This window comes from Tupaia chinensis, unplaced genomic scaffold (assembly GCF_000334495.1).
Source record: "Tupaia chinensis unplaced genomic scaffold, TupChi_1.0 Scaffold000442_1, whole genome shotgun sequence".
NCBI classification, from domain to species: domain Eukaryota; kingdom Metazoa; phylum Chordata; class Mammalia; order Scandentia; family Tupaiidae; genus Tupaia; species Tupaia belangeri.
The window spans coordinates 804514-818429 of record NW_006159947.1 but is presented as its reverse complement, the minus strand read 5'-3'; the positions used below and the strand labels follow the sequence as shown (position 1 = coordinate 818429).

The window sequence follows — 13916 nt, the reverse complement described above, 5'->3', positions numbered from 1 at the left end:
GCCATGCCCACCATGCGGAGGACCGTGTCGGAGATCCGCTCTCGAGCCGAGGGTGAGTGGCCGCCTCGAGCCCGGGGCGCGCGCGGGGGCGGCTCGGGCAGCCTGGGGTCTGGCGGGGCGCGCGTGTGCGTGTGTGTGTGTGCGCGCGTGTGAGTGTGACGGGGAGGAAGAGACATCCCGTCCCAGCTCTTCTCCTGGCAGTCTGGCTCGCGCCGTCCCTGGGGGACCCTTCCTAGAGCACTTCCTGCAATGCACGCTGGAGACTCTTTCCAGGCTCGGAACCCGGAGATGGGCGTCCAGGGCGGGAGGCTCCGAGCGTGCCTTGCACCGCAGCGCGTCTCCAGCCCGGTCCCCGAGACGCTCGCCCTGCCACCTCGCTCCGCGCTAGCTCGCAGACCTCGCGGTTTCCGCTCAGCCTCCCCACCCGGCCAGCGGATCCCCAGCCCGCCGCCCACCTTTCTGCAGCCCCCTCTTCACAGCTCCCCGAAAAGTGGGCTAGCCTTTCTTAGGCTGCTGGACCCGTCGAACCCTCGTCCTGGCGTGTGGGAGCGCAGGAGCCCGAACTGGGGTTGGGCGCCCGCGGGTGCCCTGCGTGACAGTCTGCAGTTGCACCTCCTGCAGCCAGGTCTCCGCCGGCTCCCGGCTGACGTTTGGTTTTGTTTTTCCTTGAGCCTGAAGCCCGTACTTTGGCCAGCCGAGCTGACTTTTTAGCAAGGTGGAAGCTGTTGTCTGTGCTCCACCCAGGCCAGCTGTTGAATGGATGCACTTGTCAGCTCTGAGCAACAGATGCCCCGGGATGGCGAGGAGGCGTTTGCAGGCCCGCGCTCCTCCTCCTCTCCCGGAGCCCGCAGCATCCTCCCGGCGGTGGCAGGCGCTCAGTAAACATGCCTTAATTTCGTTCAGGGCAGAGCCCAGACAGAGTGCCCATATCTCCTGTTCTGTTTGTCTTTCTCTTGCATTAACTGCAGGAGAACACTGCTAAGGCCAGAATAGGAAGATGTGAGGCTTGATCCATTTTGCCATCATCACTGCGCGTCCCACCCTTCGTCCCTACCCCCACTCTGGAGTGTGAGGCAGGTGGGAACATGGTTTTTGGAAAAAAAAAAAAAGGTACAGAAGTTAGGAGAGTGGATTCCAGGGGTTTGAGATAAGCCATTTTCTTAGCTTCCTTCCCCATGTAAAGAGTAGGGGCCCTGGGCTTTCATAGCTGGGATTTTCTGATTCTATTACTTGAGATTTTATTTTTTTGGAGAGGTTTTTGCTATAGGGCACATACGCTTGCCAGACAGACAGAGACAGAGAGATAGAAAGTGAGAAATCACCCCCCAGGGGGGATGGCCACTCCGCAATCCCTTCTCCTCCTTTCTCCTCTCGGGATCTTGGGCACACACGCAAACGCACCCGGCGTGAGTTTTAAGCCACCGGGTCCGGGACGCGAACCGCGGTCGACTACATGGGAGTCCAGAGACATAGCCATTGCACTAACTGCTGGTCCCTATCACTTGAGATTTTGAGTGAAACTGCTGCAGGATCCAGGCCACACAGGACACCAGAACCAACCTGTGTCCTATCTAGAATTCAGCAGGTGCTCAGTGTCACCTGTAAGGTGTTGAAACACCCTTACCGAGGGCAGCACCGTCCTAGGTACCCAGAGTGGGTGATGGTACTGTAAAGTCGTCCACAATAAAAACATACTCATTTCTGTTCACTTCTGACAATAGAATTTTGCTCACCATTCGAACCATAGAGGTCATGACAATCTGAGGCTATTCCAAAAGGTTCACGGAGAAAATAGAATTAAAGTCTCTTTTGGTGCAACATATTTTGAAATGCACGCCTAGTTTTTCATCACGCGCCTTTTTCCCTGAACCGTTTGAAGCCTCCGTGTGTTGCGGTAATAGGTTGTGGTGTTTTGTGAAATAGTAACAATGAACTTATACATTTGGGAAAGAGACAAGAAGGCAATGCACACCTGGTGGCGTGGGAGAGGGTTTCTTGGTTCGGAACCGCCGCAGTCTTGCGCTTGATTGGCATAGATAGATTGCAGAGTACTTTCCCCAAGATCACCTGAGAACCTTGCCACACTCGTGGGGATTGTGAAAGTGCAGTCCCATCTGTTGGTGGAGGAATCTGTGGTTTAGTGACTTGCCCAAGGGTGAGGACCTGGTTGGCTGACACACTTGGATTGAGCGCTCTGGGACAACAGGACAACTTACTTCATGTCTGTAGGCCTGTGTGCCCAGCCCAGTGGCAAGATCATGGTGCTGCATGGTGAGGGACCGTTCCCTCTTCTGTTGATGGATTTCCGATTCTGTGCTGAGCAGTGTTTTGCTCAGAACCTGGTAAAAACAAAATAATGACTGCAGGTTGTGATGGGTCTCATTGTCTGTCCTGCCCACACCTTTCTTTCCTAAGGATCAGGCTCCTTGGACAGCTCCTGCTGCCTGGGGCAGTGCTCTGACCTGCAGCCTCCTTGGCCTCAGCTGATGGGATCGAAGTGGGCTCCCAGGCAGCAAATCTATGGGTAACTCAGGTACTTACAACTCTGTGGTTTGGCCCCAGAAGATCGTCTGTGCCGATTAGATCTCTCTTGGGAAGTGTTAGAGATTTAGAGTGAAAATCGAAGCAGAGAAGGGCAGAGGCGAATAGGCTGGTGGGGAAGAGTGGATCGCCATAATAGGTCTTGTCAATGCTGCTGAGGGAAGGAACAAAGGTCAGGGAGTGGGGACACAGGAAGGAGGATGGAAGGGGTGCAGAGACACAGATGCTGAGAGAAGGGCCGGACCTTGGAGCAGCGCGCCCTCCCTGAGTTTTCTACTCTCTATTCCCAAGTAATCTTAGAATAAGCTCTTTTTTCTCCTTGAAGTGACCTGAATCCAGTTTGGCCAGATGCATGACTGTCACACCTGTAAGTTACTCACAGCCAAACTGGAGGGAAAGGACTTCCGTGAAGTAGGGAATGCAAGTCTGAGAAGGGATGTTATCCATGGGGCATTGTGCTGGCCGTGGGGACACAGGTCCTGCGGGTGACCGTGAATCTCGCATGTCTTTATCCCTGAGCACAGAGCCCATGAACGCACATCACTGCATTGGGACACAACAAGCCCTCCCCAGTCAGTGCTTTTCCAACTTCCAGGTGCACGCGAATCACCTGCGGATCTTGTTAAAGGCAGATTCTAAATTCACTAGCTCTGGAGTAGGCCTGGAGATTTCGAGTGACTTTTTTGGGGAGAGGTTTTCGCTATAGGGCGTGTGTGCTCGCCAGACAGACAGAGACAGAGAGACAGAAAGCGAGAAATCACCTCCCAGGGGGGATGGCCACGCCGCAATCCCTTCTCCTCCATTCTCCTCTCGGGATCTTGGGCACGCACGCACACTCGCCCCGCTGAGTTTTAAGCCACCTAGTCCAGGACTCGAACTGTGGTCGGCTACATAGGAGTTCAGCGACATAGTCATTACGCTAACTGCTGGTCCCAGAGATTTCGAGTGACTGACAGGCTCTCAGGAAGTGCTGGGTGATACAGGCCTGTGGACCCTGGCCTGAGTAGCAGTATCCTAAGGGATATCACCGTGTATTTCAGGGCTCGGGAGGACGTTGTTGAAGGTAGTGAGCGATGGCATGAACAGTGAAGAGCGAAGATGGCTGATTGCGGAGTTCTTAAGGAAATTGGCCAGGAGCAGAAGGAAACTTGGAAGGAGTGGGATGTAAACTTGGATGGGTACAGTTCTGCTAGATTACAGAGCACACTGAATGCCCAGTGAGTCATTTGGATATAGAATCCAATATTTTAACAGTCTTAGAGTTCATCTAATCTAATTTCTCACTTGAACAAGACACACTATAGAGTAGCTGACAGGCCTGGCTGGGAGCCAAATCATGATAAGGTTATAAGGGAGTGACATCGCAACAGAAGTATCTTACTTCGGTAAGTCTGGAAGTGTATTGCATTGTTGGGAAGAAAGGTATTGTAGATAGACCCTTTTATTTTTTTAAAAAAGAATTATTTTATTTAACTTTATTCATGGATTTATTTTAATTTGACCAGAGAGAGACAGAGTGAGAGAGAGCGAGAGAGAGCAAAAGTGACAAAGCAAGCTGCCAGGTCCGGGACTTGAACCATGGGCAGCCATGTGGGAGTCCAGCACCCTTAACCACCATGCCACCTGCCAGCCTCTAGATAGACCCTTTTGTAAATAAAGTAGTAACATGATAAAGGTCAGGCATAATGTGGGAGTGGAATGGTCAGAATGCCCAGAGAAGAATGAAGAGATTTCTGACTAAGTCATGAATTCATTTAACAGGTTGCTTTTGAATTCCTACAAGTACTGTTCGGGAACTTGGTATGCTCAAGTGAACAGAATGGGAAAAGCCCTGCCCTGAAGGTGCTTCCATTCTAGCGTGGCAGGAGAGAAAGCAAACACAAAAACTGAGCAGACTACAGAATGGGTTAAGGAAGGAAGTTGGGAGGGGCTGTGAGGAACATACAGGAAAGGTAAGATGTGTCAGGTCGGGATGGGTTGCAATTTTATGTAGGGTGGTTAGGCTAGGCTTCATTGTCACGAAGGCAGTGAGGGAGTTAGCTAGTGGGGATGTAGGGATAGGGCGTTCTAGGCAGGAGGAACAGCCAGCGCTTAGGACCTAAGGCAGGACAGAGTCTGGCATGTTAAGGAACAGCGAAAGGGTGAGTGCTAGGAATTGAGGACTTAGCTATGTAGTGAATGCAAGACAGGAAAGAGGAAGGCAGTTTTCAAGCAATGATTTAGACTTTGCATGTTTGTGAGTTCCCAGGTATCTCATTAAAATGCAGTTTCCTGGAGTCAATCTGAGGAGGGCCTGTGAAATCGGTGTTGTTAACAAACCTCTCAGGATATTCTGTTGCTGGTTGAAAGCGAGGAACTCTTCTTTATAATCTTTTTTTTTTTTTTTTTTTTGAGAGGTTTTTGCTATAGGGTACATGCGCTCGCCAGAAAGACAAAGAAAGATCTCCTCTCGGGGTCTTGGGCACGCATGCACACGTACCTGGCGTGAGTTTAAGCCACTGGGTCCGGGACTCGAACCACGGTCGACTACATGGGAGTCCGGTGACATAACCATTACGCCAACTGCAGGTCCCTCTTCTTTACAATCTTGAACTTGACTGAGAAGCTCTATCAGAAAAGGAAACTGAGGAGGGCCAATACAACAGAAGATAGCAATTCAAATTGCAGAGTAATTGCGGGGCATCGAAACGAACCCATTCATTATATTAAGAGTATTTAACATTTTAAAGTCAGATACAAGAGGAATCAAACTTAGGGATCTTGCGTTCAGCAATAATAGTTGAAACCTTGATAGCAATCAATCTGCAAGAAAGCAAGAGTAGGTAAAGCAGGGGGCTAAGATTTTAGGGCTCTTCACTCCTACCCCTTCACTCCTACACAGCATTAGTAATCTATACTAGAAATAAAGGACTGGAATAATGATGGCTTATTTACAATACAATTTTTCTTACTCTGGTAAGACTAGTAGGGAGGTAGGCACTCAGGGTGAACTCTACCTGCTACACAAAGCCATAGAGTATGACCCCCTATGCCTTGTGGCCTTACCATTCTGAGCATGTGATTTTCTTAATACCACAAGAGGGTTGCTGGAGTGCCAGCCATTGCATAGGAATCCTAGGCAGAGACAGTAGAAGGAGGAGAGACATAAGGGTTTCCCAGAGAGTGCCATGCAGAGACTCACGCTTATTTTGCATTGGGTCTCCTCTGCAAGGGAAGCTGGGAAATAGAATTTTCTAGGTGGCATTATTCAGACTTGTCTTATTAAAAGAAAAGGGGAGAATGACTACTGAGAAGGGAATAGGTTCAAAAAGAAAGCAAGGCACACACACACACACAAAACACGTACCTATCCAATGATTTGTACTTTTTCTCCTGAATATAATAATGCTAAAATCTAAGAACATTCGATTATTTAAAACATGTGCTAAGCGATATGTTTAGAAGTCCTTTTAGGGATTGTTTTGCCAAATGACAACTCTAAAATGTTTGTAACTGCATAAAATACCATGTTGCATTAACTTAAAAGATAAAAGGAACAAGAAAAGTCATTTCTGTGAGCAACCTTGAAAGAAGAATTTTAGGGAGGCATTTCGGTTGTCCAGATAAAAGATGACTAAAGGCCTTTGTTCCTTTAACAAGCATATATTATGCACCTGCTGTGTGTTAGCTTAGATGGAAAAAATGTGATGCAGGAGACCCCGAAGGAAAAGGGACAGAGAATGTGAGTGTAGTGATACATCATGTTATCAATATTGGAAATTTGCGGGAACCAGCAGTTAGCGTAATGGCTATGTCGCTGGACTTCCACGTAGTCGACTGCGGTTCGCGTCCTGGACCCGGTGGCTTAAAACTCACGCCGGGCACGTGTGCGTGCGTGCCCAAAATCCCGAGAGGAGAATGGAGAAGGGATTGCGGTGTGACCATCCCCCCTGGGGGGTGATTTCTCGCTTTCTGTTTCTCTGTCTCTCTCTGTCTGTCTGGCGAGCGCACGCGTCCTATAGTGAAAAGCTCTCCAAAAAAAAAAATTGGAAAATTGCAAAAACAGCGTTTTCATGTTACTTAGCACAATTCTGAAGCTGTTGAGTGCATTAGAGCTAAATTATTTTAGGTTTTCTAATGTGTATTATAAAATTTGTTTTTTCCTTTATTCTATTTCAAAAACAATGAAAATCAAAGCATATGGCATAGGTCAGAGGAAGCTTTCGAAATCAACAAAATGCTTGTCATTGTTCTTATTTCAAGATAATAATTTTTCATTTAACTTTTTTTTTCTAGTATTTTTATGTTTCATTTTAAACAATGAAACAGGTTGAGTATCCTGTATCTGAAATATTTGGGACCAGAAAGATTGTGGATTTTGGACTTTGGAATATGTACATAATGAGATATCTTGGGGATGGAACCCCAGTGTAAATACAAAATTATTTATGTTTTGCATATACTTTATACATATACTCCTAAGGTAATGCTATACAATATTTTGATATTGAAGCTTTTCGACTGTGGCCTGTTATATGAAGTGTCAGGTATGAAATTTTCTATGGGTAGAGTCATTTTGGCATACAAAACGTTTTGGATTTTGGAGCCTTTCAAATTTTGGATTTTTAGATTAGGGATACTGAACCTAGTTTTGTAATTTTGATGGGATTTATTTTATTGTGAGATTGGGCTCTGTTTTGTTTTTCTCAAATTATTATCCACCTGACATTGTAACTATAAATTGAATACTTTCTTTCCGTAGTGATTTGAGATGCCTTTCTACATGTCTATTTGAGTCTTTTCTGGAGTCGGTGTCTCCCCCAGACCCCCACACAATCTCTTTTGGTCTCTTTTGGTCCCTTAGCATCAAATTCCTATTGCAACCAAATCCAAAAATATATACTTACAGCTGTTATAGCATCACTGCTTGCTTTAAAAATGTCTGGCTTTTTTATGTTTATTTTTTTACTTGAATTTACATATGCATCATAAAATCAAGTTACACCATGTTGGGATGTTTATTGGGATTACATTAAGTTTATACATTTATATTGAGGGAGTTGACATCTTTCTTATATTAATTTACACTTTATTTCCTCTTTCCATTTATTGGTATTTCCTTTCACATACTGGGAACAGATTTATTTGTAGAGATTTTTGCTATAGGGTGCATGCACTTATAGAGAGACAGAGACAGAAAAGAAGAAATCACTCCCCACGGGGGATGGCCACACTCTAGTCCCTTCTCCATTCTCCTCTTTGGATCTTGGACACGCGTGAGTTTTAAGCCATTGGGTGCAGTACTCCAGCCCCAGTCAACTCCGTGGGAGTCCAGCGATATAAGCATCACACCATCTGCTGTTCCCAAGGGAACAATTTTTTTAAAAATCTACCCATTTTAGTGAATTGTTCCTAGCTGATTTATGTTTTGTGAAGATATTGCGATTTGGATCCCTTTAAAAATTCTTCTTTGGGGGAACCAGCAGTTAGCGTAATGGCTATGTCGCTGGACTCCCACGTAGTCGACCGTGGTTCGTGTCCCGGACCCGGTGGCTTAAAACTCACGCCGGGCGCGTGTGCATGCGTGCCCATGATCCCGAGAGGAGAATGGAGGAGAAGGGATTGCGGCGTGACCATCCCCCCTGGGGGGTGATTTCTTGCTTTCTGTCTCTATGTCTCTGTCTGTCTGGTGAGCGCACGTGCCCTAGAGCGAAAACCTCTCCAAAAAAAAAAAAAAAAAATTCTTGTTTGGGACCGTTAGCACATAGAAAGCTAATGCTATGGATTTTCAAACTGAGCATCAGTCGGAATCCTTTCAATAACTTTTCAATTACTTTAAATTTTGTATATCATAAAGTTTTTAATATTTTTTAAAGTTATTTATCTCTTCCATGAGAGAGAGAGACAGAGAGAGAGAAAGCCAGCCAGCCAGCCAGCCAGCATCCCCAATAGGGCCTTGACCTGCATTCTACCACAGCCAGCCCTGGTGAGTCCAGGCCTGAAGTGCCCAGAGAGGTATCCAGCCTTGACTCAAACCTTCCTTCATAAGATTGCACTGCAGGGTTGTGTTCACCACTGTGCCACAGTTGGGCCCCAAAACAAAATATTTTTAAATGAGGTTTTCAGCTCGCCTTGACTAGGTACATGAGCTTCTACTAATTTTTTTTTTTAAGAGTTTTTTGCTATAGGGCGCATGTGTTTGCCAGAGAGACAGAGAGAGATAGAAAGCAAGAAGTCACCCCCCATAGGGATGGACATGCCGTAATCCCTTCTCCTTCATTCTCCTCTTGGATCCTGGGCACACACGCACATGCGCCCAGCGTGTTTAAGCCTCTGGGTCCGGGACTTGAACCGCAGTTGACTACATAGGAGTCCAGTGACATAGCCATTATGCTAACTGCTGGTCCCAAGCTTCTACTACTTTTTCAGCAACTTTGGTTTCTTGTTAGCTGCTCAAGTATTGTGAACCGTGGTTCCAACTTAGCACTTTTAAGGTTGCATGTAGTAGCCCTTCCCGAGAGCTATTAATTGGGTTGTTTTGATCATTTCTGCCAGGAATAAGGTCAGAATTTAGACCAGCTAGGATTTCACTAATGGGTCCGTGGAATCTGTGGACATCGGATAGGCATTTCTATTTGAGATCAGTGCTAACAGAAATGAAATGTGAGCTATGAACAGTAGACACTTCTGGAGTTAGAGCAGTCTAGTAGTCACATCTAAGATGCAAAAAGATACCCGCTGTGGTGGCACTGCAGGAGGACAGCACTGCACAGTGGCTGAGCCATGGGAGGCCTGGGTTCACATGCTGGCCAGTCCACGTGGGTTGGGCATGGCGTTGTGTGCTATGACCCTGCTCATGGGAAGACTGGGCCAGGTCATGAAGTGGAGACCCTATTGAATATATCTCCCTCTCCCTTCCTCTCTCCCCTTTCTCTCTCTCACTCTCACAGAAAGAAATAATTGATTTTAATAATATTGAATTATTTAATAATATTGAATTGATTTTAATTATATTGAATCAATAGATTTTAATTTTGAATTATTTACTATTTCATTATTTAATGCTAAAGAAAAATTAAATATAATAGTAACAGGAATAATATGCTTAATAATACATAGTCTGTACATAAATATTAACATACATACATATTGCCTTTAACTCGGTATATCCAAAATATTATCATTTACACATTACTGCTGTAAAAATTTTAAACGAGATAGTTTACCTTCTTTCTTTATGTACTAGGCTTTCTAAATCTGGTAGGCATTTTTTAAAAATAATTATTTAGTTAATTTTATTTATTCATTCATTTATTTTAATTTGATCAGATAGAAACACAGAGAGAGAGAGAGAAAGGGAAAGTGAGAAAGCAAGCCACCAGGTTCAGGACTCGAACTGTGGTCGACCATATGGGAATGTCCAGCCCCTTAACCACCATGCCATCTGCTGCCCCACCCCCGTGGGTATTTTTTATATTTCTATTAGGTTGCTGGAGAAGTCATGACACATTTTTGCATGGAAAAACATAGAAAAAAATACATCAATGCTTTTGTGATGACCCAAAAGTCCATCTTGACTCGGACTAGACCTTTTCATGTGGTCAGTGGCCACTGGTGACTCAGGGCTACCACGTAGGACAGCACAGCTGTGGACTCTCCCTCTCCATGTGTTTGCATGTTAGGTCTTACTAGAAGAATGCAGAATATAAAATTTTATAATAGAAGTCCATGGCTCCAAGTGAGCGTAATAAAAATACATGTGTAACATATACTTTCCTTAAGCCTTAACTTTTCTTTTTACAACAGAAGGCAGTTGTGTATGTCATCATAAAGCCTCACACATCAGGTTAGTGCAGAAATGATGCCGCTTTGACGTGGCCCTTGTGGTCATTTAGGGGTTTTTATGTAAGTGCGCAGTGACATCTTTTGAAGCCTGTTTTGTTTCTGTTAAAGAAAATATCTTTTAAAATAGATTGGAGAAGCAAAAATCATCCTGTCCCACCTTCCTGTTCGTTTTCTTTTCCATGTAAATGTGGAATGTGAAGCTGATAGAACTTTGGGCAGGATGCTTTTTATGTGTGGTATTCTCTATAACTTTGGTGGATCTGAAGGGCCTATAGAATTGGGCCTCATGGCTTCTTTACAGCTCTAATTGATTTGGAAAAGACAGGTGTCTGTTTTCAACTGAGCGTTTGATCGTTATTTTTTGTGAGCTGTCTTTGAAGAAAATGACTGCCCTTGCTCCATCTGGGACTGTGCATAGGAGCGTCAGGTGAGTCAGGTGACAGTTCAGACAGGCTGTCACTGAGAAGGCCAAAGCCAGCCTAGGTTTGGGACCAGGAAACCACTTTAGTGGGTCAGAATGTCTAGAGCACAGATTGTTTCTTTTTTTTTTTTGGAGAGGTTTTGCTATAGGGCACGTGCACTCACCAGAGAGACAGAGAGAGACAAAGAGACAGAAAGCGAGAAATCACCCCCCAGGGGGGATGGCCATGCCGCAGTCCCTTCTCCTCCATTCTCCTCTCGGGATCTGGGGCACGCACACGTGCCCGGCTGAGTTTAAGCCACCGGGTCCGGGACTCAAACCGTGGTCAACTACGTGGGGGTCCAGCGACATAGCCATTACGCTAACTGCTGGTCCCCCCGATTGTGTTTCTTGAGTGAAGCAGCAAACCATGGTCTGTCTGGATGCCACGAGAGAGGTGAGCTTCTGCCATCGCTTTGCATCCCAGTGGCTAACTCTGGTCTTAAGGTGAAGCTAACTCGTTATGAAAGAATTCTCCTGGGAACCAGCAGTTAGCGTAATGGCTATGTCGCTGGACTCCCACGTAGTCGACTGCGGTTCGTGTCCTGGACCCGGTGGCTTAAAACTCACGCCGGGCGTGTGTGCGTGTGTGCCCAAGATCCCGAGAGGAGAATGGAGAAGGGATTGCGGTGTGGCCATCCCCCTGGGGGGTGATTTCTCGCTTTCTGTCTCTCTCTGTCTGCCTGGCGAGCGCACGCGCCCTATAGCGAAAATCTCTCCAAAAAAAAAAAAAAAAAGAATTCTCTCAGCTTCTGCAGACCACCTCATTCCCTTTGTCCCCGCCCCAGTCCCCAAAGCTTTCCACATGGAGATGGTTAAGGTCCTCTGACTTAGCACTTGATGGACGAGCTTGGTGGAAACACCCTGCCATCATTTTCCTGACTCACAGCAGCCCACAGGGCCCCAGGGTCAGTCCCCCTCTTAGAGAGGGAACCCTGGTCCTTGAGTCTAGTTTGGACCCTCCAGCACTGTGAGCTGCTTTGATTGGTCCTGCCAGGGGGCACAGATCATTTTTTGCACACACACACACACACACACACACACCATTGCCCTGGACCAGCTTGTCTGAAGACGTGTTAGCCACGCCAATCACTGGCTCTGGGCATCTCTACTGCCAGGACCAGGTCTCCTGGTTTTCTTGCGCTGCTGCTATCCTGTTATCCTGTCGTTTCAGTGGCTCTGGCCAATGGCCCTTGCCAGTTCCTTCTGATTTGTCTCCCCCTACTTTTCCAATCCCCAGCTCAGGTCATGGCCTAGCTTTGAGCAAAGTCTGGAGGCAGGTCTTTCTGTACACATTTTACCCAAGTTTGATACAGCTCCCCATGCCTGAAGCTCGTATTCAGAATGATTTTGTTGGGACCAGCAGTTAGCGTAATGGCTATGTCGCTGGACTCCCATGTAGTTGACCACGGTTTGAGTCCTGGACCCGGTGGCTTAAACTCACTCCAGGCACGTGTGCGTGCGTGCCCAAGATCCCGAGAGGAGAATGGAGGAGAAGGGATTGCGGCATGGGTTTTCTCGCTTTCTATTTCTCTCTCTCTCTCTCTCTCTCTCTCTCTCTATCTATCTATCTATCTATCTGTCTGGCGAGCGCATGAGCCCTATAGCAAAAACCTCTCCAAAAAAAGAAAAAAAAAAAGAATGATTTTGCAAGGGTTCTCAGGTGGACTTGATCAACTTGTCCAAATTTGTTCTCACTGCTGTTGGTGTAGAGAGGTAGCAGGAGGAACCACTGTTGCCGTTTCAGATGCAGCAGAGCGTGTCCAGTGTAGACAGGGCAGCGGGGGCTTGTGAAGAGGCGGTGGTAGCGTAGCCACGTGTGAACCTCAGTGTGGTGGCCCTGTCCATACACTGGTCAGATGGGAGCCCTGGAGCAGTCCTGAGGCCTGGGTCACCCCCAGCCATTGGAACAGGCTGCCTCACAGGGATACAAACCAAGCATGGATGTTTCACCTCCCAGCTGGTTCACACGTGCAACGGTGTTGATTTGACTTACAGAGAGGATGGACCATAGAATGGATAAAACCATAGAGATTGCCACCAAGAGGGACCAGCAGTTAGCGTAATGGCTATGTCACTGGACCCCCACGTAGTCGACCACGGTTTGAGTCCTGGACCCGGTGGCTTAAACTCACTCCAGGCACGTGTGCGTGCGTGCCCAAGATCCCGAGAGGAGAATGGAGGAGAAGGGATTGCGGCGTGGCCATCCCCTCTGGGGGATGATTTCTCGCTTTCTGTCTCTCTGTCTCTCTCTGGCTTTCTGGCGAGTGCATGCGCCCTATAACAAAAACCTATCCAAAAAAAAAGATTGCCACCAGGAAACCAAGAGCAAATGGATCTTTTGGGTAAAGGTTTTGGTCTATCATCCAGTTACCCAATGGGTCTAATTATACACCTGTTATCTCCCCTCCTAGAAATGTTCAAGTTCATATACATGACACTCCGTTATTAGGTTTGAAAAGTTGGCTTTAAAATTCCGAATGGAACCTCCAACTCAGTACGACCAAATGAAGAGGACAACATTTAGTTTCTTTTTAGCTGTTGTTCCATCTAACCTGAGAGCTTGTTCAAGAAGAGCTTCTCTGAAGCTCAGCAGTGTCAGTCCCCGTTGCTTTTCTGCAGTGAAGTTACTTTTTTTACTGCTTGCTTTTAGTGTTGTAGTAATTGAAGGGTTTGAACAAGAGGGAGGTGGACTGCACCCCGACAGGGACTTGATGCTGTGATCCACCTCACTTTCAGCCAGCCCAGGATCAAGGGCCTGTCGTGCCCGGAGTACTCAGAGATGTTCCTGGACACACACTTGAAAGCTTCCTGTGTGTTCAGCCTTGCAGTGTCTCATTTACTGTTGCAGTACCTTCTGGCCCCTAATGCATCATAGTAATTAGTCATTTTATCCATCTCACACATGGAGCTCATCTATTTAGGTGCTTGCAGCCAGGAAAAAAATAGCTTAGCCACTTGGTAAAAGTATTTGAAACTGCCGTGGCAACTTTCTTTCTTTCTTTTTTTTTGAGAGATTTTTGCTATAGGGCGCGTGCGCTCACCAGACAGACAGAGAGACATAGAAACAGCAAGTGAGAAATCACCACCC

The 13916-nt window shown here is 46.6% G+C and overlaps 1 protein-coding gene across 3 annotated transcripts in view; it reads left to right on the top strand.

The window, feature by feature from the left end:
- Positions 1-6: 6 nt before the first annotated feature.
- ATP8A1 (ATPase phospholipid transporting 8A1) overlaps positions 7-13916 on the top strand; it is a 281662-nt gene continuing 267752 nt past the window's right edge. For all 3 annotated transcript variants that reach the window (XM_014590421.2, XM_014590424.2, XM_014590422.2), the window contains exon 1: positions 7-52. In XM_014590421.2, coding sequence (XP_014445907.1) covers positions 13-52 — 40 coding nt within the window. In that variant the 5' untranslated portion in view covers positions 7-12. The remainder of the gene's footprint in view (positions 53-13916) is intronic.